Source organism: Nipponia nippon, unplaced genomic scaffold (assembly GCF_047370975.1).
Source record: "Nipponia nippon isolate SJK-2023a ecotype South Korea unplaced genomic scaffold, ASM4737097v1 scaffold_4, whole genome shotgun sequence".
Taxonomy (NCBI): Eukaryota; Metazoa; Chordata; class Aves; order Pelecaniformes; family Threskiornithidae; genus Nipponia; species Nipponia nippon.
In genome coordinates this window covers 49,372,259-49,399,758 of record NW_028262358.1, presented here as the reverse complement: position 1 = coordinate 49,399,758, position 27,500 = coordinate 49,372,259, and the positions used below count along the sequence as shown (strand labels likewise).

The following is a 27,500-nucleotide window of genomic DNA, read 5'->3' as shown; positions in this document are numbered from 1 at the left end:
GAGACATCACCTCACTTAAAAGAAGTCTATTTGAAAAAAAAAAAAAAAATCTATGTACCATTCTCATCGGTAAATGCAACTCTCGTTTAGAGGGTTTTATTGGGATTTGAGTTGCAAATACATCTTCAGCCTGCAAAAACGAACAGCCACAAAATGACCGTAAACAGAATAAATATCTTCAAGCTGTTACAAAAACATACTTTGTATTATTTTACAAATTCATTTTATCCTACTGTTTTTAAACCACTTGTAGAAGTTTTCTTCAGCAAGATTTATGCAGAGTTAAGCATATAAAAACCTGACTGTTGAGTCTTCTTGCCTACAGCATATAGAAAGAACAACTGTCTGTCTAGTTACCATTCCCTTCTTATCAAGGCTGCCACAAGGTTCAGTCAGTGGCTTGCAAACTTCCTCGAGATCACGGACTATAAAACAGCACAAGGAATTACCTGTAACACAAATAATTACCATTATTTTTAAGAATACAGAGCCATCAGAGCACCATTATGACCAAGAAAGAGGTGAACCTTCGCAGGTAGTCATTTTTGCTCCCGTATCTGCATACATAAGTAACTGATAAAGTGCCTAAAAAGTTCTACAGAACAACATCACAACAGCATCATGTGGGTCTGGCTGAATTCTGAAAACATGTCCGTGATCAAAGGGTCTGTACATAGGAGGGACTTTTTTGCTTTACAATTTTTTTTATTGGCTGTATGCTTTCACACCCCTATACTACCATTGCCTTAAATATAGTAAAAATCAGCTAAAGTTACTAAGAACCAAACCTGTGCTCTACTCCACGGCTATGAACCCCACCAAAATTAAGCATAAACAAGAATAACTAAAGGGAAGACCTTTCCTTTGGAGTGTTCTTGAAGATTTTCTGGTCACAAATTCATTACACACAATTAGTCTCTCTACAAATTATCACTAAGGAAATTTTCCGCGTTGTATTCTAACAACTGTGACCAGATAAAAACATTTGGACACCCCAAGCATTCAGACCAACCACTTGTATAACATGGAGCTCATGTTCTTCCATATATTGCCATAACTTACTTTTTCTGAGGTAAACACAGAGGAAGCCATGTCAAAAAATTAGCAAGACAGTCATCGTTTTCCAGAGGCCAAAAGATAACATTCAGAAGTAGTCACTGAACATTTCTGTTTTGAATGCACAGCATTTCTGCAAGTGATGAAATGCAATGTGTTTCTACTTCAGATTAAATGAGTTTTTAGGCAAAATAATTAAAACAACGTACAATACAGCAAAGAGATTTGGCTTAAACATATACTGTTGCAGCAGACAGGATCAAGGTGATACTGTTTCAACTTAATGCATTTTAGTTTCCAAGACAAACTGAGAGGAAACAATGCATCTTCATCAGAAAATATATTCCTGACAGGTGTAATATGTATTAGATAAATATTTAATCTATTTGAAGAATTTATCTATCAAGTTCATCCAGCTTTATGCATCTAGCCCCTCTTGCTGTTTCAATTATGTTGACTCTTGTTTTAGCATAGTGTGCAGAGGAAAAGACTAGAAGTTTTGTTGAAATCAGATTTGGCTGTGCCGTATTTCAAAATACTTTTTAAAAAAAAACTTTTCATGAATAAAAACTTTCAACACTGCTTTGAGGGACTGATGTCAGGGAATCGGATTCATAAAGCATGAACAACCCGTTACAACAAAAAGATCAAATGATAGGAGTAAATATCATAACAACTGAAATCAATGACAAATCTTGCATTAAATGGAGCAGAGCTGCGATTTTGTTCTGCTTCCAGGAAACGCAAATGCATTACATCAGTTGAGATGCACTTCCCATCGTGATGACTTGATTGCAGAGTCCCTTGGTAAATTACACTTGAGAAGGAAGAAGCTACTGAAAACATCATTGACCTCTCCCCCAAAAGCTGTGTGTCTCTGCCTTGTGCATAAAACATTTAAAAATTTAGGAATCCAAAGAAATCGGAGCCATCGTTAGTAGAACCTCAGTGCTACTGAGAGAACTAATAAAGATGCAATAACAACAAGAACGCAACAAATCTTTAGAAGGTCAAAAGAAACAAGACATGCAACTGTCTTACTGACTTCTCAGCTACAAATTTGCCCCTACAAATACATTTTGACCTTATGACTAATTGCAATCAAATTTGACCAAACAATACATGTATCAAATGAGTTCATGAAAACCAGCAGCTAGGAAGACCACAGAAACATGAACGAGTGGCCGCTAAAAGAGAACAGAAGTTCTGCACACCTTATGGGATAGCAGAGGTTCCAAGTGGCATGAAGGCTAGGCAGAAAAAAAAATGGGTGGGGGAAACAAAGAGAGAAGAAAAAACAGCAGGAACATCCATACTTCAGATCTAACTTCAGATCTAATACCCACTGAATTGCTTGGGGTTTAGACGTTATTGGTCTTTGTCTTACTTAATTTGAATTGCTCCGTCACAGGTGCACAGTTGAGCAGATTCCCAGCATTTCAGCAGAAAAACCATGCAAGCAAACTAGCTGAAAATACGAAGACATATAAAATAGGAGAGCAGCACTTTGGGTGGTACCTGAATTATGCATTGCTCCAAAAAATGAAAGCATTATGGCAGTAAGATTACAGTATTTTTATTACAATATTTTACCAAAACTATTCATAAATACATAGCTAATTTTTTTCAGAACAGCGTTATTACGAAACAAGTGTGGGATAGAAATAAACTGCTAAAAACTAACTAAATAAATCCCAAGCCTGAATTCAAAAGGTTCACTGATCTGTGCATCAGCTGATCAGTTGATAAAACTGAAGGACTAAACCTTCACATGCAGATTTTGACAGCCAAACGATATAAAAGGCACCAGTAAAGGACCACATATAACCTCCAGCAGTGCAAGATAGGAAGTCACCATTATCTCTGCTTCTGCATGTAAATGACAGTGTGCATGCTGAATAGCAACATAGGAAGGTATCAGTAACCATCACCTAAACTGAAGATATGTTACTCTACAGTCACTGTACAATTTTAAATATGCTTATCTATTTCTCCTTATTTTCATCCTTTACTAATACTCCTCCCAAAAAACTATAAGTATTTTGAAGCTCAAGAGCTCTGATGTAGTTTCACAAAGACTTCCCAGCTGATGCAAAGAGTTGAGTTATGAAAACATCTACAAAAAACATCACATTACCGAACTCCAGTTCTCCCTCAGTATGGCTTAATACTTCACTCTTTAAGCAACAGCACTGACCGCAGCACAATTAGCCGTGGCCAGACTGTACCAGTAAATACAGAGGAGGAAGAAACCATGTTCTGAAACTCAGAGCAAATTCATATTAAAAGGCAAAGTAAAACAGCTGCAAATTCTAATGCTCAAAATCAATAAATGAGGCAGAAAATGGTAAGTGCCCAGAAAACTATGACTTGCAAATACAGTCTAGAAGCATCTGAAAGATATCTTCCCTTCTGTCTTCTCTTTCATCTTTTTTTCTCCCCCCAGTCTTATTGACGCTGATGAGGTAAACTTGCCGTCTTTATTGGTCTTAGCGTTTTTCAATGAATATAATGCTATTTGCTAAAACAGTAATTCTTCCCTCAATGAAAATGTATCTTAGAAAAGTGGCAGCAGCAGCAGCTCTAATCAAAACTAATCATTACTTCACTTCATGGTTATAATACAAGCACATTTAAACTGGTTTCACTGTTGGCCTTGAAGAGAACGATTCATTCAAAGCTCCTAGATCCCCAGTGTCTGGGAGCTGTTTACAGAAAAAGATAAACACAACAACAAATTAAGTCACGGGAAGCTATAGCAACATTCTCCATGGATCATTAAAGCAATGTTGTCTGGCAGAAGGATCCCCAGATTAGAAGCCAGGTCATGAAGTCTCATTGTGGCTTTGCCATTTTTCTACTAAGTAGCCACTCATCTAATTTGAAATGGTTTCCCCAGCTGCTTGGAAAGATGACAGAGGTGTCCATGTTGTCTAAGTTTTAGACGACCTCCTGGTTTAGAAAACTTTCAGGTTTGTTGTGAGAACTAGCCTGTGCTTACCCAGCACTTGGTGGGGGGTAGAGGTGGTGGATATCACTATTTCAGCATATCTCCAATCATTGACATACACAAAACTAGTGAATATTCTTGTACTTCTGTCTAATCCCTTTTGCATTCTTCAGTAACATGCAACTGACAAGAGTCTACTACTGCCCCATAGTACAAAAAAAAACATTTCATGCCCACAAAACTTTCATGCAACCACCACCAGTAGAAATGCCCATAAGACAACTAGCAATTCCACACTCTGTGGAAGGTGTTCACTATAGAAGTAGAAGGATGCAGGGTTTGCTATGAAGAAAAGAAGATACCGAGTAGCACTTCCTATCACCAACATTATGCACGTTCTGAGCCGAGTAAAGTACTGGGCAAGCGGAGCAAAAATCCTGCAGGGAAAAAAAACAAACACCAAAACAAAAAACACTGAACATGCAAGTAGAGACCTTCATAAAGCTGTCTTCCAAGATGGTAAAATCTATGTTACATAAATCATGCTATTTCCCCATCTCTGAAGGACATTTTCACCTTAAATAACACATTTTAAACATGCACTTCCAACTTATTTTCAGAAGCTTATAAACCCCTTAAGGCATGCATCTTCTCCATTTTTAATCCTGCTCTGTTTTAATTGAGAGCAGCTCCTCAATCTGGATCACCATGGGGCCACACGAACGTGCCTGCACAAGGGAGGAGTACACATGTATAGGGAAGAGCAGCCTTAAGGAGGAAGAATTAGGCTATTTCTTTTAACAGGAGGGTTAGTTTATATGAACATCAAAAGACCATGAAACTATGGTATAACTGTATCAAGCGCAGCCCAGCTGATCTAAGATGAGCTGCTGATGAAAGGGGTTATCCTCTCATCAGCTCCCAGCAACATGCTGACGTGGCTTGTTTTCCCGTCAGCACTGGTGATCCTCTGACTCCACAGTGAACTTATTCAGGAAATTAACCAGCAGAAAACTTACCCTACACCAGATAGAGCCAACAGGCATCTACCATCCCAGCTCCCAGAAACAGCTTGCTTTGGGGTCACACATGTTCCAGTATTAACAGACAGAAAGGGGAACGAAGCAAGTAGGTTGAACAGTTTGTCCTCATTGCTCCTAACAGCCTCTTGCAACCTGCTTCTTGCAGCATGCAAGTAGGACCCAAGGTCACTTTTGCAGTTCTTCATCAATCACAGCAGCCTACAGCTCAATATATTAGCAGACATTCACCTCTGCATGTAGCACAGGTCAGGAAGCCAGACAATGTGCTTGAGCCTTCCTTCTGCTACCTCTGCTGAGCTGGTAGTGACTTGGAGCAGAGAAGCATAAGACAGGTATCTCAGCTGCCACTAGTAGATCTGCCAGAGCTCTCCTCTGAGAGGTCTAAAACCTACCAAAATTATATTAGTTTAAGCCAATATAAAAGTCTTTATACAGACATTTTATACAAATCAGTTTGACAACTCAGTTTTAAGTTCCAAAGGGAAGTTCAGCACAGGGTATTTCTATATTTAAACAAAGCTTAAGTCTTACCAATTTATGTCTTGGCAAAAGAATTTCAATATTCCAATATTGCTCAATATCACTGTGTAACTGTTCTTGTGTTCCCTTTTCAATTTTGATATATATAGCAGATTTCAACTTCCTTACCATTCCTCCCTTCAGCTCCATAAACACCAAAAAGATTGTTGTCAAACAAGAAAAACAAAAACCTCCTTTTACAAGTGCTTGGGAAAAAGTGTTTCTTGGCACAGCAGAAGGGCTAGTTGCTTTGATTCAAACACAAGTTGTTAAAACAAGATGCTGCAAAGTACCAAGAGAGTAGTTCAACATATTTAAAAAAAAAAAGGTACACACAGCTGAATGAACAAAAACAAACAAAAAATTAGCTTTGCAGTCAAATCAGAAGGTAACAACTGCAACATCATCTTGTAAACAAGAATCAGGGCTTATCATGGACAAGTAAGAGGTCACCATCAGCAAAGTAACCAGCCGCAGTGATGTTAGCTATACTCACAACATATCCACGGCTAGAGCCATCCAAGGTGATTCATGTTAAGAGACAGAGAAAGGGCATGAGCTCTACATGTAGCCACATTTATGCTTTAATAAACTGTTAGAAAAAACAGGAACAAGGTGGGTAAGTTATTAAATTACAAATAGAGCTTTCCAAAAAAAAAAAAAAGAAAGAAAAAACACACAGAATAGAACAGTAAAACTTTCAGAGTGACCTAGTAAAATAATGGTAAAAGGCATGGCCAGCTGGCATATACAAGAGATTGTCAAATAGCAGTTTGGCCGATTGGTGAAGATAACATTAAGCTACAAAAAGTCAAGAAATAAATTAAAAGGTTATCTGTAAGTACATTCATAAAGTACATAAGATTCACCAGGCACAGTTTATGTTGTTGCTAAAAAGAGGAAAAAAAAATATAGTTAAGCAGAAAGAAAGCATTTGTGACATTAAAAAGAAAAATAATCCTCACATTTAAAAAACCCATAACCTTACACTTCAGCAAAAAGATTTCTTCAAAATTTGATGATTTGCTGGGAGATATTTATATATCACGTTTTTCATCTACCCCAAAAGAAACCTCTCAGCGTTTATAAATAGCTGTCCCTATAAGGATGAACATTTTCTTCTGCTGTAATCACATTCCTTTGAGCAATAAAAATGTTAAACTTCTCTTACCATTCCAGTCTTCTCCTTTTTCCATTTCTGATTTCTACCCCTTCAATACTACAGCCATAAATGGATAAGCCTCCATCATTTTTTCATTAACGTATGCGATATCACCACACACACTTCATTCATCCTTGTCAATTGACAAATATTGTGTCTTCTCGTTCCCCTATTAACATTCATTTACACATTTTTGACACAAATTTTAAGAAGCCTTCCAAAGCAGCAAGTTGAGGAAACAAAGACAGACAAGCTAAATAATTGCACTGAGTCAGGCAGCAAGCCATATCCTCCAGCACCGGTCCCTTATTCACTGGGCGGATCTTTCATTCAGGACTTCGTAGAGCCTGTGGTTCATTCGTCAGGAGAACTTGGTCTGTAGAAACAAGGTCTGCCCTACTGCCGCAAACAGTACAAAGATTCCGCTGCTGGTCCACATGGCTATGTCCCTATACAAGTAAACAAAACCACCCAGAGCCTGTTCTCTAGCCACAAAGTAAAGGGGCATGCCACAGCCTGTGCCCGCAAAGGTAAACTCTTCTGCTTACACAAGGTCAGAAGAGACAAGTACCACTCCCACTGCCTTTTAGAACAGTCCCCCTTTGCTTTCTCCCAACACACATGCAGGCAGTTAGGCATCGGTCTAAACTGGACGAAGGAGTACACTAAAAATTAAGCAGAATGGACAGGGCTAGAGCTCAAGCCCACATCCTCTCTGTGCTTAGTTCAAAAGTGTAAGCACTGCATATAGCTCCAAGGAAAGTCCAAAAAAGGTTTGAAAGAAACAGGCAATCTACAAGCACATTCCTACCCACAAACAGCCTATGAAAGTTCCTATAACATGCCAGATGATCCTGTTCTCTCCACCACAAGAGCTAAGCCAGAAGTTGTAAGGGGAATGCACTGTTCTACATTGGAGACTGCAGGTCACCCTTACTCTCTGACCTCTTGAAAGCACTTCTCAAAAGGACACTTCTAATCCCAAGACCCTCTTGCATTCATAATCATGAACTGAAGGCCACAGAACTACATTTAGGACTAAAGATTCATTAAAAAGCAGCTTCTTGAGCGTAGTTGTCTCAGGACTCTTTACTGGTGAAAACTGAAGTCTGAAGAAACAGGAACAGTGAGACACATCCACAGAAAAGCCATTTGCTCGCAAGCATGAGACACAGGAGCCTGGCATGATGAAACCTCAGCACGCTGGCTACGGCCGTGCCTGTTTTGAGAACAGATGAGTTCAGTTTCCTGTTACATCAAACAGTAACTTTCATCAGCCCTACGTTTGCTTAAAAAAAAGCAAGAAAAAAAAAGTCTCCATTGACATCACACTTAGGGCTGGGCAGACAGTGGCAGATTAGGAAATACAATGACTCACTGCAAATACAGAACACATAGCAAGAGTTTTCAAACTGCCATGCAAAATTTAGTCTTACAAAAAAAAAAAATATATAGACAGTACAGCCGAAGTGAACTACACCAGAAGAAGAGTAACAGCAGTATAGTGCCTTCACACAACCAAAACAGCTGGGGAAAATAAGAACATTGTAAAAAGGACAGGGTAAGACACAGGGCCACTGCCGGAAGAAATAAAATCAACACAATTCAGCAATCGAGAAGGAAACATCAGCTAAAATAAGCTGATGGATGGACATGGAGGAAATAATATTAAGCTGAAGATACAAATACAACTGAAAGAAAGAGAAAGCCATGAAAAGAAAGCACAGCCAACAGAGCTATTTTCCAAGAAAGAATTCACTCTGGAGAAGTTGCCAAGGTATCTGTATATGCATGAAAGAAAACCAAAATATAAACACAAAAAAACAGTGTAAGTAAAAGAATGAGTTATCATAAACTTAACTGCTATGTGTTAGGGGAAAAAAAAAAATTATTAGTGAAAGACTAAGGCACATTTTTTTTTTTTTTAAAAGAATAAATCAAAGACCATTAGAAGAGAGGGTAGTAGCTTTATCCAGTTTGGAAGTAAATAAAATAAGACACTATGGAGGAAATACAATGGGGAAATACAAATTAGGCAGTGAGGAAAACTACAAAAGAATAAACAGGATGCACACTTAGCCACCATAATTCAGGCTAAGCATCATATTCTCTGAACCAGCAGAACACCCCAATGTTGCAAAAATGCTAGTAAAACATCTAGGGCAAAGAAAGTGGCATCCTTCCTGCCGGTTAGGAAATTTCCCCACAGGGTGAAGCCAAGTAAATAGTATTATTAAGGGGAACATGGCAGTGCTCGTCAGCAGCTAGAAGTATCTGCTATTTGGGGCGTATGGATCAGAAAGATTAGAGATGCAAGGTTTCTGTACAAAGTTGTTAGAGCTTCGGATGCAAAAGTTTTCTTTAGGAACTATTTGTGGCTTGACATTAGGGGATTTCTTTTTGATGCAAGTGGAAGGATAAGAGGAAGGAAGAATGTTAGAATTATTAACAGCTGAATAAACTTTCTTAAGAGAAGTACAGCTCAGCTGCACAGGAGTCAGTTGATAATGCAGAAACAAGGAATCAGATCAATAAGTGCTAATGAAAGCATTAAGTCTTCACAGTTTCCAGGTGGAAGGTGGATTAACTGCTCTCAGATCCTGACAATCTCTTCTTTGGGTCCCAACATCAAAGAAGGCGAGATTACTACTGCTCCTTCTATGTTGAGGTTTTTTATTATTATTTTAATTAGAAACCACTGAAATGAGTATGAGTTCTCTAAAGGCAGCGAGTAACACCTGAAAGCCTTCTCTTTTGGTATTCTTGAGCCAGAACTGCTTTGGAAAGTCTCTGAGTGAAACAGAGAGCCCAATTCTAGTCCTACTGAGCCATGAGATTTGGCATCTTTTAATGATTTTATTGTTAAAAATCTCACTCACCCAGACTAAAATTTGCTATCAATGTATTTTTCAAAAGACTGTGAAATTTGGAAGCACTATATTTTTTTCTTCTTAATGCCACCTATGACAAGGTGCTTAGGAGCTGGGAATTAAGAAAGCTTCCTGTGGTGATAAATCACTGGGAAGAAGATATATAAAAAAAAAACCCTCCAAAATAAAGGAGTTCCTTGTAAATATGTAAATGATGCACTTTTTTGAACTAATTAACACTCTTGCCAAGTTTTTTTTCCTAAGAACATAATTAGCATACTTCTAAGTTGAAATAAAGCATTCTCAGTGTGCACTAACAGTAAAGATGAATTCATCAATTTACCATAAAAATTTATAACTTGTTAACCAGAATATACTTCTCCCCTGCAAAAACAAACACATCGTGAGAATTTTGGAATGTTCATTTGTTAATAAAGTCACGACTGCGAGTCTGTTACCTGCCTTTTGAACTGTCTCATTCGAGTGTGCAACACATCAATACATTGTCTGGCATAGCAGAAGCCAAAGTCTTCCATAAACATCAGCCAGGCTGGTTCCTCCCACACTAATTATGACAGCTTGACAAGAAGCGATGATGAAACCACAGAAGTACGCCATTTTCTCACAAGCTTTTAAAAAGGGGACAAGAGAGGTGGGGGAAGCCCACCTCCCAGGATAAAAATCCTGTTTCCTCACCTTGAAACAAGTTAGGAAGAAAAAATAGCATCATTTAATAGAGGAGGTCAAAGCTGAGGCTTGATTCAACGCAGTTGCCACGTTCAACCACATCAACTTGTCACATCCCACAAGATAAGCGAGGCTGAGCTGTGAGAGCCTTCAGATGGCAAAGGAACGAAGTACCACAAGGAGCTGTCAATCAGCAGGTGGCACTCTTCAAACTCTGACAGTGGGAAGCCAACTACCAGCACAAGTGAGGACATGTTACACAGCAAAGTCTGGATCTTTAGCAGAAATATCAACAAGAAATATTGAACAATTTTAACCATAACTGACACCCATAGGGGAATGCAATGGCTTCATTTCAATAATATATACAGCAATCCTTGTACATAATCTCTGAAGTTATAATTTTTTCTTATAATTTTTTAGTGCTATAAATATTTTGGATGAACACTACTGTATACTAGTGTACCAAAACCAGTATCTTAAGAAATTATTCATTACATCTGCAGAATACTTTGAGTGCAGCCTTGTAGTTAATTATGTAGATGTAAGTCAAACTCACAAACGATAATTTTTTAACATAACAAAACATAGCATAATTATTTAGGTTTTGCCATAGCTGTTCTTCAAAGCTGGGCAGTAAATTTGTTACAATAAATGGAATAGATAACTAAATCTTTTGGAAAAATATATGAATTTTTATTTCTGTGATATTTACTGGTGAAGATGTGGCGCATGCACCAAAAGATTCAGTTGTTTTGAGTTCAAATCAATACAAGGTATAGCAAAAACAAAAACATTGCTCTACAAAACAGGTGTCAAATTTTCCGTTCCTGCAAATAGTGTTTCTTCATTTAACAATTATAGACTTTTTTTGTATTTTAAATACAGATTGAAATCAATACACATTACTGCTCATTTGATAAAACAGTAAAGGAAGATCAGATTTAGTAACAAAGTTCTAGTACAAGTACTTGTAATTGAAGCAGCCAGCAGAGGGAGTATAAAAACAAAATTAAAAAAAAAAAAACAAAACAAAACAGGCCTTTTTCTTTTCTTATATATATATATATATATATATATATATTCTTTAGTTATGACCTTAGCTTTCTTTTAGAATATAATAGTGCCAAAACTGCAAAAAATAGAATATTGTAAAAAACATTGAATTTTAAAGTATTAAACATAATGACTTGAAACTAAAATATTTTTAAAGTACCATTAAAAAAATCAGCTCATATTAGCCTCACCAAACTGAAATACGATTTTAATCACGGACAAGGTTAACACCAACCAACAAGCTGCATTTCCAAGTTATAAATCCACACGCACGCAGACTCTCATTCTTATTTTCCGAATCTAAAACCAAGTTAATGATTTGAGAATATTGAGAGAATGTCAGGTATAATCTATTTGTATTAGAATACAGCACAAAATCTTAAAACTGATACAACAGAAGATTTAAAAGCAAGTAAGACAAATATATGCCTTGGATCACTAGCGGAAACGAGCGTTGACATGACTGTTCCAAAATGAAGTCACTAAGTCACGTACATGCTGAAATAAAACCTCATCTTTACGCTTTCAGGTTTTCACCATGTCCAGCTTACGAGTACGGCTTAAACACGAGCAAAAGGAAGAAGGACACGAACAGGGTGATCAGAGGTGCCAGCCTCATGTTAGAATCTTAAATGAGCTGCCATCCTCCTTGCACAAGTGACAAAAAGAAACCCTCTCCCAACTCACCTACGCTAACCCACTGTGTACAATCCCAACTTCCACAGTCCACTTTACGCAAGAAAAAAGCTTACTGGGTTAACAGTGAAGGTGTTACCTCCTTTCTCAAGGCCTATGAGCACTAGGAACCCCCAAGCCATCAGGCAAACATGGGCAGCAGAGCTGAGGAGTCAAACGGACAGAGGATTAGTTATTTCAAATATAAACTGCGTGCTGTATAGGCAACCATTTGTAAAAATACTTGACTTGGACAAACAAGCTCTCCTTCACTGTTAACTGCTCATGCCCGCATGGTTTCCATTCCCTTTCCATGCCATTCCTTGCTGTCTGCCCTATGTATTGATCCGTTATCCCTCTAAATAGAATAGCAGTGCCTCAGACCAGGATACATGGTGTTCCTATAGATTAATGCAAAATATGGTATTATGAAAAACCAGTCATGATGGGAGCCGCTGAATGACATCACTTATCATCATAACTATACACCGCTTTAGTGATAATTTTGCTTTCAATTAATGCAGAGCCAGAATCCCTGGGGTGAAAACCAGAGACAATTCCGTTTTCTATATCAGCATCTAAATTTTAAGGATGATTTAATTGTAAAACCAAACCCTGTCCACCTTTACACATGGGATTTATTGCTGAAGATTAGCATTTGGCTTACAAAACCCTGATTGCAAGTAATGAATACACAGACCAGGGGAAAGGGGGGAAAAAGAAGAGTCAAGCCAAGATTAACTTTCCCATTAATGCAGGTAACAGGAATACTTTTAACTTTATTTAAACCTTAATTGCTATTTTCTTCCACAACTACAGATCTTACTACATCTACTCTTTCTTAGAGTACTACTCAATCAGAAAGTCTTAGCATCTGGCACATGAAGGTGCAGGATAAACTTGCTGCATCACAAAAAAAAAAAAAGCAACAGATAAAAGGTAATGCTGTATAAAAATATCAATATACTGATAATACTCTGACAAGCAGAAAGCCCCCATACTGTAAAATACTCATACCTTTGAGTAGACACAGATGAAATATGCTATACATGCACAGCTTGAGAGACCTTGGGTGTAGAAGGAACATGGGACGCTCCCCTGAAGGTAAGACATTTCACAGAAACCTGGAATACCTGGCAGCTTGCAGTATCCTAAATATGATAGAACTCCACTGGAGAACTGATCCAGGATGTTAGATACTAAAAGTATCTCAAAACACTGTGTTATGCACCAAGTTACAGATTTTAAACAGTTAAGAAAAACAACACACACTACACAAAGTTCATACAAGCTCCTTGCAGTCCAGTCCAGTGCTTTATTAGGAATCTTAAAAACAAAAATAGCCAGATATGGCACAAACTGAGTACTGCAGAAGCTAAAATTTTAATAATATCAAGAGCCTTCTAACAAAATCCTGACTGGAGAGCATGCAAGTCGAAAGAGCTCAGAGAGAAAGAAGAATACACCTCTAGCGATGTCATTGTTTTCCAGTCCTGAGGATTCTGTTAAGTCACTTTTAAATCTCCCTTCCAAAAGGGCTCATCTCAATTCTCTTCCCTACAGAACTCCTCAGTTTCCCTGTAAAAATATTTAGACTTTTTTGTCTTTAAAGTCAAACAGTCTATATAGGTATATACGTACGATTTAGAACCTAAAATACAATTCAGGAAACAAAAGCTATGAGATGTAGCATGTTATCTTCATTATTCTACATGATCTCATCCTCTTCAAAACAATAATAGCCTTCCGGCTGCACTGTAACCAGGACCCTGCACAGTACTCCAAACAGTTGGACAAGTGCTCTTTGCAGTAGCTGCACTGGAACTGAATCGTATCTTGTTTGATTTCCCTCCACTCCTTTTTTTCTGCCTGGTTTCCTAAGGAAATCAGACTTATGCAATCACTCGGGCAGGGAGGGAAGTGTACGCGTATGTATATATGCACACACGTGGATGTCTGTCCGTCTGACCTCACTAATACCTTTTGAGCCCATTGGCCAGTTTCAATCATATTCAAAAGAGGAGTAGAGATATCAAACATTTAGGTTCTTGAAAGTTTCATGAGAGCAGGCTGCAGAGCACAGAAGAGTGTCTCCACAGAGAGCGAGGCATGTCTTCTCAGACGTCAGTAAACCCACAGGGGAAAGAACCGTTCTGCTCCTTTCCTGCCCACAGGAAAATCTTCAGTCAGAGGTTACGATCAATCAAAGACGACCAGGTTTCTTGTGTTCGAGTGTTCGTAAAATAGCTTAAGTTGAATTCACCACTGCTTTTAAAGTGGTGTTCTGAACAGAGCTGGTGTTTACCGTGTCATCTTTTTCTTGGTCTAGCATAGGAGAGAGTTGCCCTACATGACACACATTCCCTGGCTCGGTCCCTTACTCCCAAGACCACTTATTTTAAAACATCAGAGTCGTACCACACGCATGACAGCATTCTAGCCCTCTGAAACACAGAGAAAATAAAAAGTGGAAGAGCTTAGGATTCCCTTCAGGCCTCAAAACTAAACAAGAATATGGCTCTGTAACGTAATCAGCTATTGAATAAAGTTTCAAAAAGACAATACAGCAAATATATAGTCAGCTTTATTCACCTCTACCATAGAACAGAGCAAGTACTACCACGCTTGCAGGCTATTGTGCTGAAGACAGCTGTAAGGCAATGAGACAAATAATGAGGTTTCAGCTGATATCTCTATAGTTCTTCTCACATCCCCCAAAATACATACGTGTGAACTATGTACTATTCACCTGTATCCAAAAAGCCACTCAAAAAAAAGTATGCTAACAGATTAAAATGCAAGTTTAGGAACACTTTAAGGCATAGATCTATGATTTAAGAAATTGTCACAAAAAAAAGAAAAGAAAAAAACAAAACAAAACAAAACAAATAACCACAGCTGACTGAAGTCACCCTAAGCATCAAAACATTAGGCGAGCAAAAAGAAGTTTCTGATAAAAAAAAGATGTATTGCAGCCCTGATAGGCGCTCCACTTGGAAATTCATTAATCCCATCACCAAACCGGACCCCAGCACATTTCCCGGCGGGGCGCCGGAGCTGCGGGCTGGCGGGAGGGCACGGGCAGCCCGACCCCGGCAGGTTTCAGCCCGAAGCCCCGGCCGCGCCGGGGGCGCCGCAGCCCGGGGAGCTCCCACCGGCGGGGCGCGGTGCACCCGTGAAGCGCCTCGGAGAGGGGAAGGCGGCAGCGGCAGGCTCGGGGCGAGACACCCGCGGGGGAGCCGGGCCGCGTCCCCACGAGCGGGAGTTTCTGACACCCGAAACCCTCCTCCCCCCTCTCCCAACCCGCTTAGCGGCCCCCGCCGCCGCCGGGCTCCCCCGTCCAGCGCGGGGAGGACACCGGCCGAGCCCCGCCGCGGGAGGCCGAGCGGCTGCCCTCGCCCCGCTCCCGTCTCCGGCACGGGGCGAGCGCGGCCCCGCGCCCGGGGGCTGGGTGGGAGCCGGCCAGGCTCCGCCGGCAGCGGGAGAGCGGATCGCCCCGCACGGAGCGCCCCAGTGCCCCTTCGTTCCGCCCCGCCGCCGCCCGTCCCTGTCCCCGTCCCCGTCACAGCGCCAGCCCCCCCAGCGAGGAGCACATGCTTCCTCTCCGGCTTCTCGCCCGCCTCGCAAGGAGCCACGGCGGGGGAAGGAGGCACCCGGTACAAAGCCACGGAATTTGCAGGCGTGTGGCAGACCTGGCAGGGGATGCAGAAGGAAGCGATACGTTTCGCCCTTTTCGGTCCTCCGCCGCCGCCGCTTTTCTGTCAGCTGCCGGTACCATAATGCTTCCTTCTCGCTACTTCAAGTAAGTAGGGGTGAAAGTCTCCATTCCCCTACGTCTCGTTCCTGAGCAAATTAGGCATGCACCAAGTGAAGGGCTGGCACACGTACACGTAGAGTTGTCTGATCCCGAACCGATGCCGAAATCCCCGCGGCGCTAACAGCCAGCTGCCACAAAGAGCACTCGGTTGCATCGCGCATCCCCTTTGTCCGTGCATCCTCAACACACACCCGGCCGCTCCTCCATGCGTCCACGCACGCCCCGCGTATGCGGCCCCTTTGTGTCTTCGCCTCCCCCCCCTCACAAAGAAACGCTCTTTCCTCCGGGCGGGCACCCAGCCTCCGGCACAGCCCTTCGCCTCCCCCCAGACCCGCCGCCGGGCACAGCGCTCCGGTACCTACTTGTGTTCAAGAAACAGTCCGTAAACCTTCTAAAGCAGCTTGCAGAATTAGATCCATCTTCCATGTCTGGCCCTAGGAGCAGGGGAGACGAGAAGGAGAAGAAGGCGCCTCTCTGCCGCTGCTGCCGCCTAGGAGTCCTGCTCCCGCCGGGGCCGTCGCCTCCTCGGATCCCGTCGCCGCGGGCTGCTGCTGCAGCACCGAGGGAATTGCAGGACCACGGGCGAGAGGCGGCCGGGGAGAGGAGGAGCCGGGAGTGGTGCTGCCGGGGGCCGCCGGCTGCGGAACGGAGCAGCAAGCCCTGGATGGAGGAAGAACAGAAGAGTCTCCTCCTGCCGCTGCCGCCTGGATGGGCGATCAAGTGAGCTGCTGCTGCTGCTGCTCCGCCAACATCTCTTCCTCCTCCTCCTCCTCCTCCCGCTCTCGCTGCCTCTCCTCCTCCTTCCCTCCCTTGGAGACTTGTGAGGTTAAAGGAAGACGAGGAGGGGAAACGAGGAGGCGGCGGCAAGAAGTAAAAAGAAGATGGAGAAGCGGAGGAAAAGGAGGGGATTGGAGCGAGGAAAGGAGCCGCTGCCGCTCTGGGGACGATGCTGGCGGAGGCGGCGGAGGAGGCTGTCCCTGCAGCGCGGCTCCTGCTGCTGCTGGTGGTTGTTAGGAGGAGAGAGAGGGAGCTGCAGGCAGCCGAGCCGCCTCCAGGAGCGGGGGGAGGAGGAGGAGACCCGCCGCTGCCTCCACCTCCGCCGCTCTGGCCATGGGAGTGGAGCGGGCGGCTGCCGGAGCCGGGCTTTTCCCCGGGTGCTGCAGCCAGGGGGGCCGAGGGGCGGGATAAGCTCCGCTTCTCCGGGTTGGACATGCTTCCGCTCTTCCCTCCCTTTCGCGGTAGTTTAAGGCAGGACGTCTAGGAGAGACACCGGAGGAAAGCGAAAGGGGAAGCCGAGAAAGGACGGAGCCAAACGAGGGGCAACGGCGGTTCGGTGCTGCGTTCCCCCAGCACCCCCCGGGCAGTATTTCCTCCGCACCCCGGCTCCCCGCCCTCATAAAATCCTCACATTTCCGTTCCCCCTTTAGGCCGGAGGGGACAGGGCGCTACCGACCGCCAAGCGGTTCCGATCCCCTTTTAAAGTCCGTTTGTCCTCATGCTCCCACCTCGCATTCAAAGCGTGAAAACGGCAACAATCTGTATTTTCTTCGAGCGAGGCAAATATTGCCCCGTATGTGCGTGCGCGTCTGCAAAGAGGCAGATCAAATCACTGCAGTGCCGCTTCCAATACCAGCCCCGGCCGCCAGAAAACGCCCACTGGCGGAGCCAGCGCTTCCCAGGCTGCCTCCCTTCCTCGCATTACCAGGCGCGCACACAGGAGCTACAGCACAGCGGTTACCTAAAGAGAACGCAGGGAGAGGGAGACACACGAGGAAAAGATCCTCCCTATGCGGCCTCGTTATTTTACACAGATATTTCCAGCCACCGAGATCAAAAGGCGGACGCCCTGGCGCCTGGGATGAAGATGCCGGAGAGCTGCCCCTCCGTTTCTGTGGGGCGCCAAACCCCCGTTCCTCTTCGGGGATGCACAGCCCCTCCCCGACGCCCCGCATCACACGTGTTTGCTTCAGCCAGCTCCCCACACCCCCCCCCCCCCCCCAGTCCCTACTTGCCGCACCTGCAGCCCCTCAGCCCCAGCCCTCCAAGCCCTCCGGCTCCCCGAGGGGCTACCTCAGACCCTGGCCACAGGTGCGGCGCGGCGCCGGGGCCACCGCCGGCCTTGCTCCACAGGCAGAGCCGGCGCCGCTCACCAGCGGAGCCCGTCGCGCTCGGCCAGCCTCCACCCCGACTCCGCGGCGGGGTCCCCGGGCAGGCGGGGTGCCGCCCCGTGCTCCCCAGGCGGCCGCGCTCCCCTCGAAGGAGCGTCCCGCCGCCGCCGCCCGGGCCGCCGCCTCGCCACCCCGCCCCGCCGGCCCGGCCGCCACAGCAGCACGGCGCCTCGCCCGGGCCGCGCTACGGCGTCGCTCAGCGGGGCACCCGCCGGGGGAACGCCCGGCCGAGGGAAGCCCGAGGGCGGGCTCGGAACGGAGCGGGGCCGAGGGCTGCGCTGGAAGCCCCCGCCCCGCGTATTTCGTTTTCGCCCTGAACTCGCTCGGCCCTGGGCGCCCGCCGCCGCCGCGAGGCGGGCGGGAAGGTCCCCGTCCGCCGGCGCTTACCTCCGGCAGCGGGGAGCGGGGCCGGCGTCTCCGACCGGCAGCGGGGCTCCCCCCAGCCCGGCCTCCCCCGGGCTGGGGCGCTCCCTTCGGGCCGGGCCGAGCGGGACGCGGCCGCTGGGGAGCCGTTGCCCCGCGCCTCCTGTCAGCTGAACGGAGCCCCAGGGCACGGGCAGCCCGCCGCCCTCCCTTCCCCTCCCGGGACAGCCCCTGCCCTCGCCCCGCAGCCCTGTCAGCGCCGTTAACCGGCGAGGATCGTTCGTGACCCGGGCGGCTCGCAGAGCCCGTGGCGCCCCTGCCCTCGCCCTGAGGCGGCGGCGCTCACCTGGGCGGGGGCCGCCCTGCCCTGCCCTGCCCTGGCCTCCCCTCGCCCGGCGGGCAGCTGCCGGGCAGCGGGGCTCCCCTCGCCCTCAGCGGGGACGCTGAAGCGCAAAGCCCACTGCCAGCGCGCCGGGCGGGCGGCCCCCGGCTCCCTCCGGGCAGCCTCGGTGCCAGCCGCCATCCCGGGGCGAACCTCCCGGGGCTCCGCTGCGGGGCCGGGGCCGGCGCAGTGCCACCCCGCCTCGGCAGGACGCCCCGGCCCAGGCTTCTTCCCCTCAAATACCTGGACGGGAGGGAGGGAACCGCGCTCCTCAGGCAGACGGCCGGCTCCCCCGGCGCTCCCGCCCGCCAGCGGGCGGAGAAGCGGCCGCCGTGCCCCTGGCGGCAGGTTTTGTTGCGGGGCGGCGGGGGAGACGCCGCTGGCCAGCGCGGGCGCTGCCCGCTCGGGGGGGGGCCGGGACCGGCGCCGCGGAAACCGGTGCCGGCGGCGGAGGTTTCTCTGGCTGTCACGCGCCGGCACCCGAAGCGCGGGCGGTTCCGTTCCCCGCCGTCTGCCCGGGCACCAAACCTCGGCGCCGGCCGGTGCGAGCGCAGGTGCTGCCGCCGCGGGTCCGCCGTCCCGGGGCCGCGGGCGTCCTCCCCGCACCGCCGCGGTCCTCCCCTCTCCCCTCCAACCGCGGCGCTTTTCTTTCCCATTTCGACTCCTGCTTTGAAAACAATATAAACCTACGCTTTCGGTTCTCATTTGAAATCGTTCGAGTGTTTGATGTGCATCGTGTCAGGGCTCCTTCTAACGCTAGAATACACGCTAACTCCTGCCAGAGTCTTTAGGTATCACTTAATCCGGAAGGCTGCGAAATAAGGTGTTCCTCTGAAAATAACAGCGCTTTCAAATTATGAAGTGCGTTTTCAGCCGGCTGAGCGTTCTGTAACAGTGAGAAACAATCCACAGAGTTTGCGAAAGGCTTAAAATGCCTAAACAGATTAAAGACTCTCATTAAACAAACAAAAACCCCGTAAAACTAAACAAACAAACAAAAAAACTCAGAAAGGGCAGGTTTTACTAAACTGTTTTCAAATGCATGGTTCTTAAAACCTCCTGTTGCCTAAAAATCCTGAACTAAAATACAGAAAACTGCATCTGCTTTTGTGATCCATTTTCTCTCAGTATATTTGCCTTTACCAAAACAGTTTAATAACTTCTATTTCATGTGTCTGTTTGTCCGAGATGCCTGTATTTCCTGAAGTCCAACCGTTACCTACTTTACAGCCAGAGCTTTTCTCTCATAACTGCTGCAGGATGACTAGAGATCCAGCAAATATTTAAAATTCTCCGAGAGAAAGCTTAGCTAATGGAAACAAAACTTTAGTGAATTGTGGTTTGTTGATGCAGCCTATTTGTTGAGCAATTAACAACAACTTATTAGAAAATCTCTTATACTAAAATGTTTAAATTGAAAGAGATAATCAGACTGAAATGACTGACAAAAAGCAAGAGCTATTCATCTGAAAAATGAAAGTTGCTCTTTTAGACAGATTAGTCCCAAATTGTTCTGTCAATACTAAATTACTGAAACTTTACATTGTCGGTTTATAATTGTAGAAATCTTGTTTGACTATGCTAATCTATGCTAAATTCCTCAACTGCTGTTCATCCAAACTACAGTTGTTCAAATATCGCTGCCTGAAACTGGTTAGCTGTGTATTTAGGCAAGGAATGTGAATTGTGCACGTATAGATATGTGTGTGTGTATTCAACAAACCATGCAAAATACATTTTGATTTGTAAAAAATCATCAGATGTTCCAGACAAGCAGCTTTCAGGTTAAGGGTTATTTACAAACTGTTCATTTGATTATTATTCATTAGCCCTTAGCAATTCATACCTGATTGGTCACCTGCTTCTCGGCTGGGCAAGCAAAAGCAATTACAGAAGAAAAGTTAGATGACAGTGAAAATTAATTTTCAAGCTTGGTAAAATATATTTGTAAAATACTTGGATTTGTGGACAAGTCAAATATGCTCAGTGTCCATCTCAGTACCTGGGGATAAATTAGTGATGAATCACGTTTCCTCATTCCCCGATGTATCTGTCAATCTGGGTTTTCATTGCTCAGTCAGCATGACAGTTTCCATTGCCGCAGAGCGATGATGTCACTGGTGCCACTGTGGTACTAACCATACACCCACATCGTTTACCGGAAAAGTCTCACCCACTCCAGTAGGAATTTCTGATGTGAAACAGTGACGTTTGCTACATCATCCCCCAAAAAGGATTTTAAAAACTCTGAAACACAAAGAAATACAAATTAAAATACAAGGGCTCTGGTATGAATGCACTGTGTCAGTGCAGCGGTGGGCAAAAGTCTTTGTATGTGCATGGGTAAATGCGATTTCAGAAGAGGTCAGGAGTCAGAGGTCCCACCGAAGCCATCAGGAGGTCCAGCGCGCATCGTACTTACAGGAACAGGCCTGGTTTGAAAGCAGCAAATAAGCCTGCTTGGCGATAATTTGGCAATATTAAACAAAATACTTGAAAGAAAACATTGGGGGGGGGGGGGAGAAGTAAAATAAAGTTATAACAACGGTTGTTTGGTATTAAACACAGCTTAAAGCCAAACACCTGTTCCTTCCCAAGTCTGTCTGCTACATTTTAAGAATGACAGTGACTCATCTTTTATCTGGTCCCACTCTCTTGCCTGGTAAATCCTCTTATCTCATTCATCATCCTCATATCCTAAGAGTCCCCTCTATGACGTATGATCAATTCCTTGAAAAAAATAAGGAATAAGACAGATTATGGGGAAAGGGAGTTTAGAAAAATGTAGGATGGTGGCAGTAGCGGAGCTGACGGAACCAGGCACCTGAATGTGGGTGAGGCAGGAGCAGCCAGAATGAAGCACAGAGAAGGCAACCTGCTGGAAAGGTGGGGTGGGGGGAGCAAAAGGATAAATGCAGCTAAACCCCAAGCTCTAGAGCTGAGTAAACACAGCCCCAAATTAAATCCTTTATGGAAAAGTCCTAGGCAAGTTAATAAAAATAATTGCATTTTTTTCCTAGGGATTTTCTGCTAAATGATCTTACAGAATACAGTAATTATTATCCAGTTATTGAATTGCTATCACAAATTAGAAGCCTACAGAAAAGACATTGTTTCCCAAAGCCTTATTCTATAAACCTTTAGAATAATTTATAGAGAACCCTACTTCATAAGGGATTCTTTTTACAAAGGATTATTCTCAAACACTGTACACATGCAAGGAGTAAATTTCTTTAAAAGGGTATGTATCAGCCATTTTCTCTGATTCCCACAAACACTCATACAAGCCACCTCTTTTTCACAAGAATATTAACTGCAAGTGTTGATAACATGCAAACCTGTGCTAGCAGCCATCTTGAAAGTGTTTTGGGGAATTACCTAGTCCAGATGCAGAAGAAATACTGTGAGATCCAAAATGAACTGCAATTCGTTCAGCAAATCAAACCAACACATTTTTTTTTTAAGAAGTCCAGGTCTGTTCAGAGATAACTGGCATACAGAAAAAGAAAAAAAAAAAGTAAATAAATATATTGTTTGCTTTCAGTAGTTTGTTCAGCTCTGCTTATGGCACTTGCTTTGCAAGGTGGCAGCTGAAAGGTCATGTGGCTGGAACTATAAACAATAAAAGTTTCTCCAGAAGTGCTATGCTGCGTGATGTACGATGGTGGGTACATTAGTAAAGCTGTGAAGACCACGTCTTCTCCTGGCAATGTTTTCCTTTTAGAAACACACAAAGCTATCCAAAGTTTTCCGTATTATTTTTCCGGGAAAAATTGCAATTCTTTATGGAAAAAAGATACCTCATGTGCAAGGGTAGGACTTTTTTAAGCTCAAAATTTCCAGGTAGACATATTGTTACACATTACATTGTAATAAAAAGCAAAATACATTTAATTTTAAAAGGAAAAAAAAAAAGCTAATGTCATCATACAAAGGGAAATATTTACAATAATTGTACTCAGATTTGTTTGCTATAAAAGACTATGAAAGAAGCTAAAGAAAACCTTATGATGCCATCTACCATTTTGTGTTGTCCTATGAAGCACAAAGATCAGATATTTATTGGTTTTATTTAAAGGGCATTCAGAAAAGGAAACAGCTCTTTGGGCTTAAGTTACTTTTGTTAAAGTAGAGGACCCCCTCCAGAGAAACTGTCCTCTAAATAAATTAAAACTCCAACAGCAGCTCTCTTTACCAAGATGCTGTGTTATAAACCCAAAGCACCACAAACACCGTAAGCTCTTTGATAGAAAGACCATCTTTTGAATCATGTCCAGCACAACATGATCCTGGCTTGGGACCAGGGCCTCTTGGGTAGTAATGAAACACAAACAGCAAACGACATAACAGTTGGCATGGCAGGCAACAGCACTGTTGTTACCTAATACTATTGGAATAGCCATTTTTATTGCAAGAAAAATAAATAGGGTTATCAGGATTTTTGTAATTTTATCTCTCTGTTTTTATAATGAAATCTAGAGTTCATTTATGACAGAACAACATTCTTATGATTTGCTATCTGCTAGAGACAAATAATTAAGTTATTTCAATTCTGTGTTCAACTGGAACATATAGAAATTCTAACCTTTACATGAATTAAAGTTGCTTTATATCTAACAGATTCAAGAAAAACCCAAAAGAAAAAGTTAATACTGACTTATCTTTTACTCCTTCACCATGAGTTGTGCATCTTGCTACCAGGTAGCACAGACCATACATGATACTGTCACAACAGGGATGCCAGCTTTTCCCCCACAACTCTCTCTTGCAACCCCCTTCTTCACTTTCCCAAATTTTCCAGCCACTAAAAACAAGCAGACTTTTCCCCAACACAGTTTGCACAGTTCATGAAAAATCCTACTGCCCCATCACTGGCAAATTCTTTGACAGAACTAGCAATCTCAGCTCTGAGTTTAAGTGTAAGGCTTTGTTCTAGCCTAAGCCCACAGCTGATTCCTCTTCAATATAAACAGCAGGTGCAAAAATAAATGAAGAGACCAAGTCCAGCCTTTAGAATTATCTACAAAGGAACCAAATTTATGTTGAATTCAAGCACCTTGTTGTGACTTCTGAGCACCACTCAGAGGGAAACAAGTTTCTTTTTAGAACAATGCTTCATCCTTTTCACTTGAATTCCTCCTTTGTTTTACAGTTTCTGACAAGTCCCATTTTGATCAGTTGCAGTAACTACCAAGTTACCCCCTGGGAAGAACAGGACTTTTACTCCCGCCCCATCTGTTAAAAAAGTCAATCCTGAAACTGTGGCTGTTGATAGTGAAATGCAGTCATTAGCCTTCAGAGTTAACACCCCGATGAGAGAAAAAGTGCAAAGAAATGCATACCTCTAGCAACCACGGGCTATTTAACATGTTGTCTAAAACAGTTTCGTTTCAAATCCATGCCCTGTTTCTGTGTAGAAACATACCTTTGCAATCCTGAAGATTAGAAAGCTTGACTTGGAAACAAAAGCTTGAACTCCTCAGGTTTGTTGTGCACCCATAGCTCTCCTGTGTGGACTCTGATTGATGCCACTGTAACATGCATTCATTCAACACCACAGTCAAGCTGGTAAAATTGAGAAAAGTTTATTATCTAAATAACTTTTCTCTATCCCATCCTCACTTTAGGCACCAAGAACTTCAACCCACCTTATCTCCCTACAGCAGCACACATGCACACACTATGAACATGTACCTGCTGTCTTTATATCCCACCCTAGGACATACTTGCTATCTTTTTCTTGCCTGTATTTCACGCTTCTCCCTCTCTTTTTTTCGCTTTTTCTTTCTTCCCATCTCTCTCACACACACAGAGCCAGTGTTTCTCTAGCTGCAGAATCAATGTAACAGTACAGATTTCATTTGGAAAATACTTTAATGCCAACAGGTGAAAAACACCATGTAGAAGGCTGGGGTATTACTGCCATCCTCCCTGAACAAATACTGTCTCACATATGCAACCCTAGACCATTCCAGACAAGCTTATTTGATTCAGTACAATTCTTCTCCTCCAGAAATAAGACACCACTGCCACATGCTTTTATTCATTCTCTTTTATCTGTCTGTTTATTTATTCCCCGTTATCTCCTTTGCCATTATCCAGCCACCCCGCTTACTCCAACAGCTTTCTCTCCCTCACGCACAATCCATCCTTCCATCCTTCTCTCTGGTTCACCATTTCTCCCCACACTACCACACCTGCCATGTCTCAGCAAACATACTTCAAGCTGGCAGCATCCCTGCTGTCTCAGCTGCAACAAGCTCTTCACCTGCTTTCCCTTTACTGCTTTTTGCTGTCTTTCCCCAGCAGAAGCACCTCCTCCTGCCCTTCTGCTGGCCAGGTCCCACGGAGAGCTCCGGTCCTCACTAGGGGAGGGGGATTCTTCCCAAGCCTTGGGTCTAAATAACGGTCAGCTGGTAAAGTAGGGGAAGAGGAAGGACAGAGACTGCTTGTGTTCTACCAGAAGCCTGGGGCTGCTTATGGAGGAGGCTTTAGGATGGTAGCAATGAAGCAGCATTATCTTATCAGCCTGGCCACAGAGCCAGGGAGTCGCTCACCTCTCCTGCTTTATATGGGTTCCCTGAAGGAACGACTGGGAGGCTGAGTACAGACCATGGAGCTCAAGCAGAACAAACAGGACACATCCTACCCCCATGGTAATACAGGATCAGCAGCTACTCCAAAACAGCCCGGAAATAAAATGAGCACAAATAATTTCTTTATGAGTTTTCCTTAGAAAGAAAGTAAAGTTACATTTCATAGGTATAACTGACAGGAGTCCTGTTCAGGCTAGGAAGCTTTGTATTCATACCAGCCAAACAGGACAGGGATTTTAAAAGATATTGATTGCTTTATTATATAGAAAATAAATACAGAGCAGTATACTGCAAAATACTGCAATCACGTTTGGAAAGAACAGACCTGAGCATCTAGCAGATTTTTGCAAACGGTTTATTTGAACTGATAATTTTTTTCTTTTTTCTGCAATCTCCTGCACCTTTAGGACAAAAGCAGAAGAGAAAGCACAGTGTAACCCACTTGAAGCAATCTCTACAGTATCCTCAGCTCAGCTTTCTCTTGCTGGATACAGTCTGCAGAGGTGTAAATGCTGCACCTGTGGGTCTGACTGTTTTCAGGACAAAGTAGCAATGTGGCTCCTACCGAATCCCATAACTCAGAATCCCTACACTGAGAAAGCCTCTGGCAAGCCCTCTAGTTTGTAGTTTCTAAGAGCAGAAAAAGTAAACCACACAGTAGTCCCAACACCCAAGCTACATCAGACCGTCTCTACATCTGATCTGCCTCATGCACACTCAGATATAATTATCTGTCATTACTTTTTTTTTTTTTTTTTTAAGTACAGATTGACATCCAGACTAAACAAGCCATTAATGCAGGAACAACTCTGGGTTTATTTCTGGAGAAAGGGTTCCTTTGTGAGACCACACACCTCCCATTTAACTAAAGCTCTATGTGGGGTTTTTCACCCGCGGTTACTCTAACCTAAGTTGTGGTTTGACTGGATGTGGCTTCACTAAATAAAATCTAAAGGATTTTATTAGAAAAGCAGATTTTTTGCTGCAAATAGCTTTTGTTGCCTGTCAGCCCTTGTCCTACACATGGCTTATCACAATACAGACTCAAAATTGGAGACCTACAAAACTATTGGATTTGATTCTCTAACTATTTCAGCCCCATGGAGATCCAAAATAACAGGCTACCGTTAACGCAGCTTTAAACGATCTGTGGAGCAGGGCTTTAAAGAGGGGGAAAGGGAGCCACAGGAATCTTTAAAGGGGGAAGAAAGCACAAACGAGACAATCGGGCAGAATTTTGGTGTGAGGGGAAGCCTGGGACGCGGCGCGTGCCGCAGGAGGGGAACCCACCCACCGCCCCCTTGCCTAGAAGCCAGGCTCCGGCTGCAGGCGCTGCCACGTGGAGCCCGTCGCTCTCTTCCAGGTCAGTGGAGCTTTGAACCAGAGGCCTGCGAGGGATCCCCTGATCCCTGACGTCAGTCCCTACTATCGTAGACTGGTCACACATCCAAAAATCAGTTACACGGCTTCCAGTGCCCCAGTAAAAAGGTCATTCAGAATCTCACTCATTCTCCTCCTGATTTCCAGCCAAAATAAATGTATGGCCATTTCTTTTGGATGAGCTTTTTCTTCTAGCTTTAAACATCTCTTCTGCCTTCTTGACCTTTGGTATTTAAAAGGAGCAGTAGTATCTTTCTCAGACTTCATTTTCCTTGACTAATCAAGGCACAATCTTTTATTTCTTTCACATAACAGTAGCTCCAGTCTCCTGATGTCTCACCTTTAAAGCCCTTCTCTACACCTCTCCCACTTGGAATTCATCTTTCCTTGGTACAGGTGACTACAGTTACAGACATGCTCTCACTAAGGTTTTACAGATGGCTTAAACACTTGCCCAGTTCTTTTGGAGAAATTTTGCCTGATGTATCGTGGTCACAGTTCTGGGGGATAGGAGGGATCACTGCTGCCCAAGTCATTTTGTGATGAACACAGCCATGAGGACTTTCTTTCCTCTTGATTGTTTCCAACTGATGAGCTCAAAGACAAAATTCATATTCATCCCTCGGTAAATGATTTTGCACTTTGAACTGCGATGTTTCATTCTGCTTCCAGTGATACAGACTTCAGAGCTCTCTGAATCATCCCAAAATCTGCTCTAGTTCCCCTCTGTGCAGATGATGGCCTCTCAAATTTTATAATCTACAAACTCTGCTAAG

At 44.1% G+C, this 27,500-nt stretch overlaps 1 protein-coding gene and 1 long non-coding RNA gene across 2 annotated transcripts in view; both read right to left on the bottom strand.

Moving 5' to 3' along the window:
* Positions 1-17,332, bottom strand: part of PDE10A (phosphodiesterase 10A) — a 198,604-nt gene extending 181,272 nt beyond the window's left edge. Inside the window, exon 1 of the mRNA XM_009471114.2 lies at positions 16,198-17,332. Within this exon, the coding sequence (XP_009469389.2) occupies positions 16,198-17,047 (850 nt within the window). The 5' untranslated portion in view covers positions 17,048-17,332. The remainder of the gene's footprint in view (positions 1-16,197) is intronic.
* A 2,195-nt stretch (positions 17,333-19,527) lies between these two features.
* Positions 19,528-25,266, bottom strand: LOC148053293 (uncharacterized). The gene is made up of 5 exons (XR_015708427.1): positions 25,017-25,266; positions 24,174-24,313; positions 22,127-22,237; positions 20,751-20,995; positions 19,528-19,634 (listed from the first exon to the last, which is right to left on the bottom strand). It is a non-coding gene; the product is annotated as an uncharacterized LOC148053293 (long non-coding RNA).
* Positions 25,267-27,500: the final 2,234 nt, after the last annotated feature.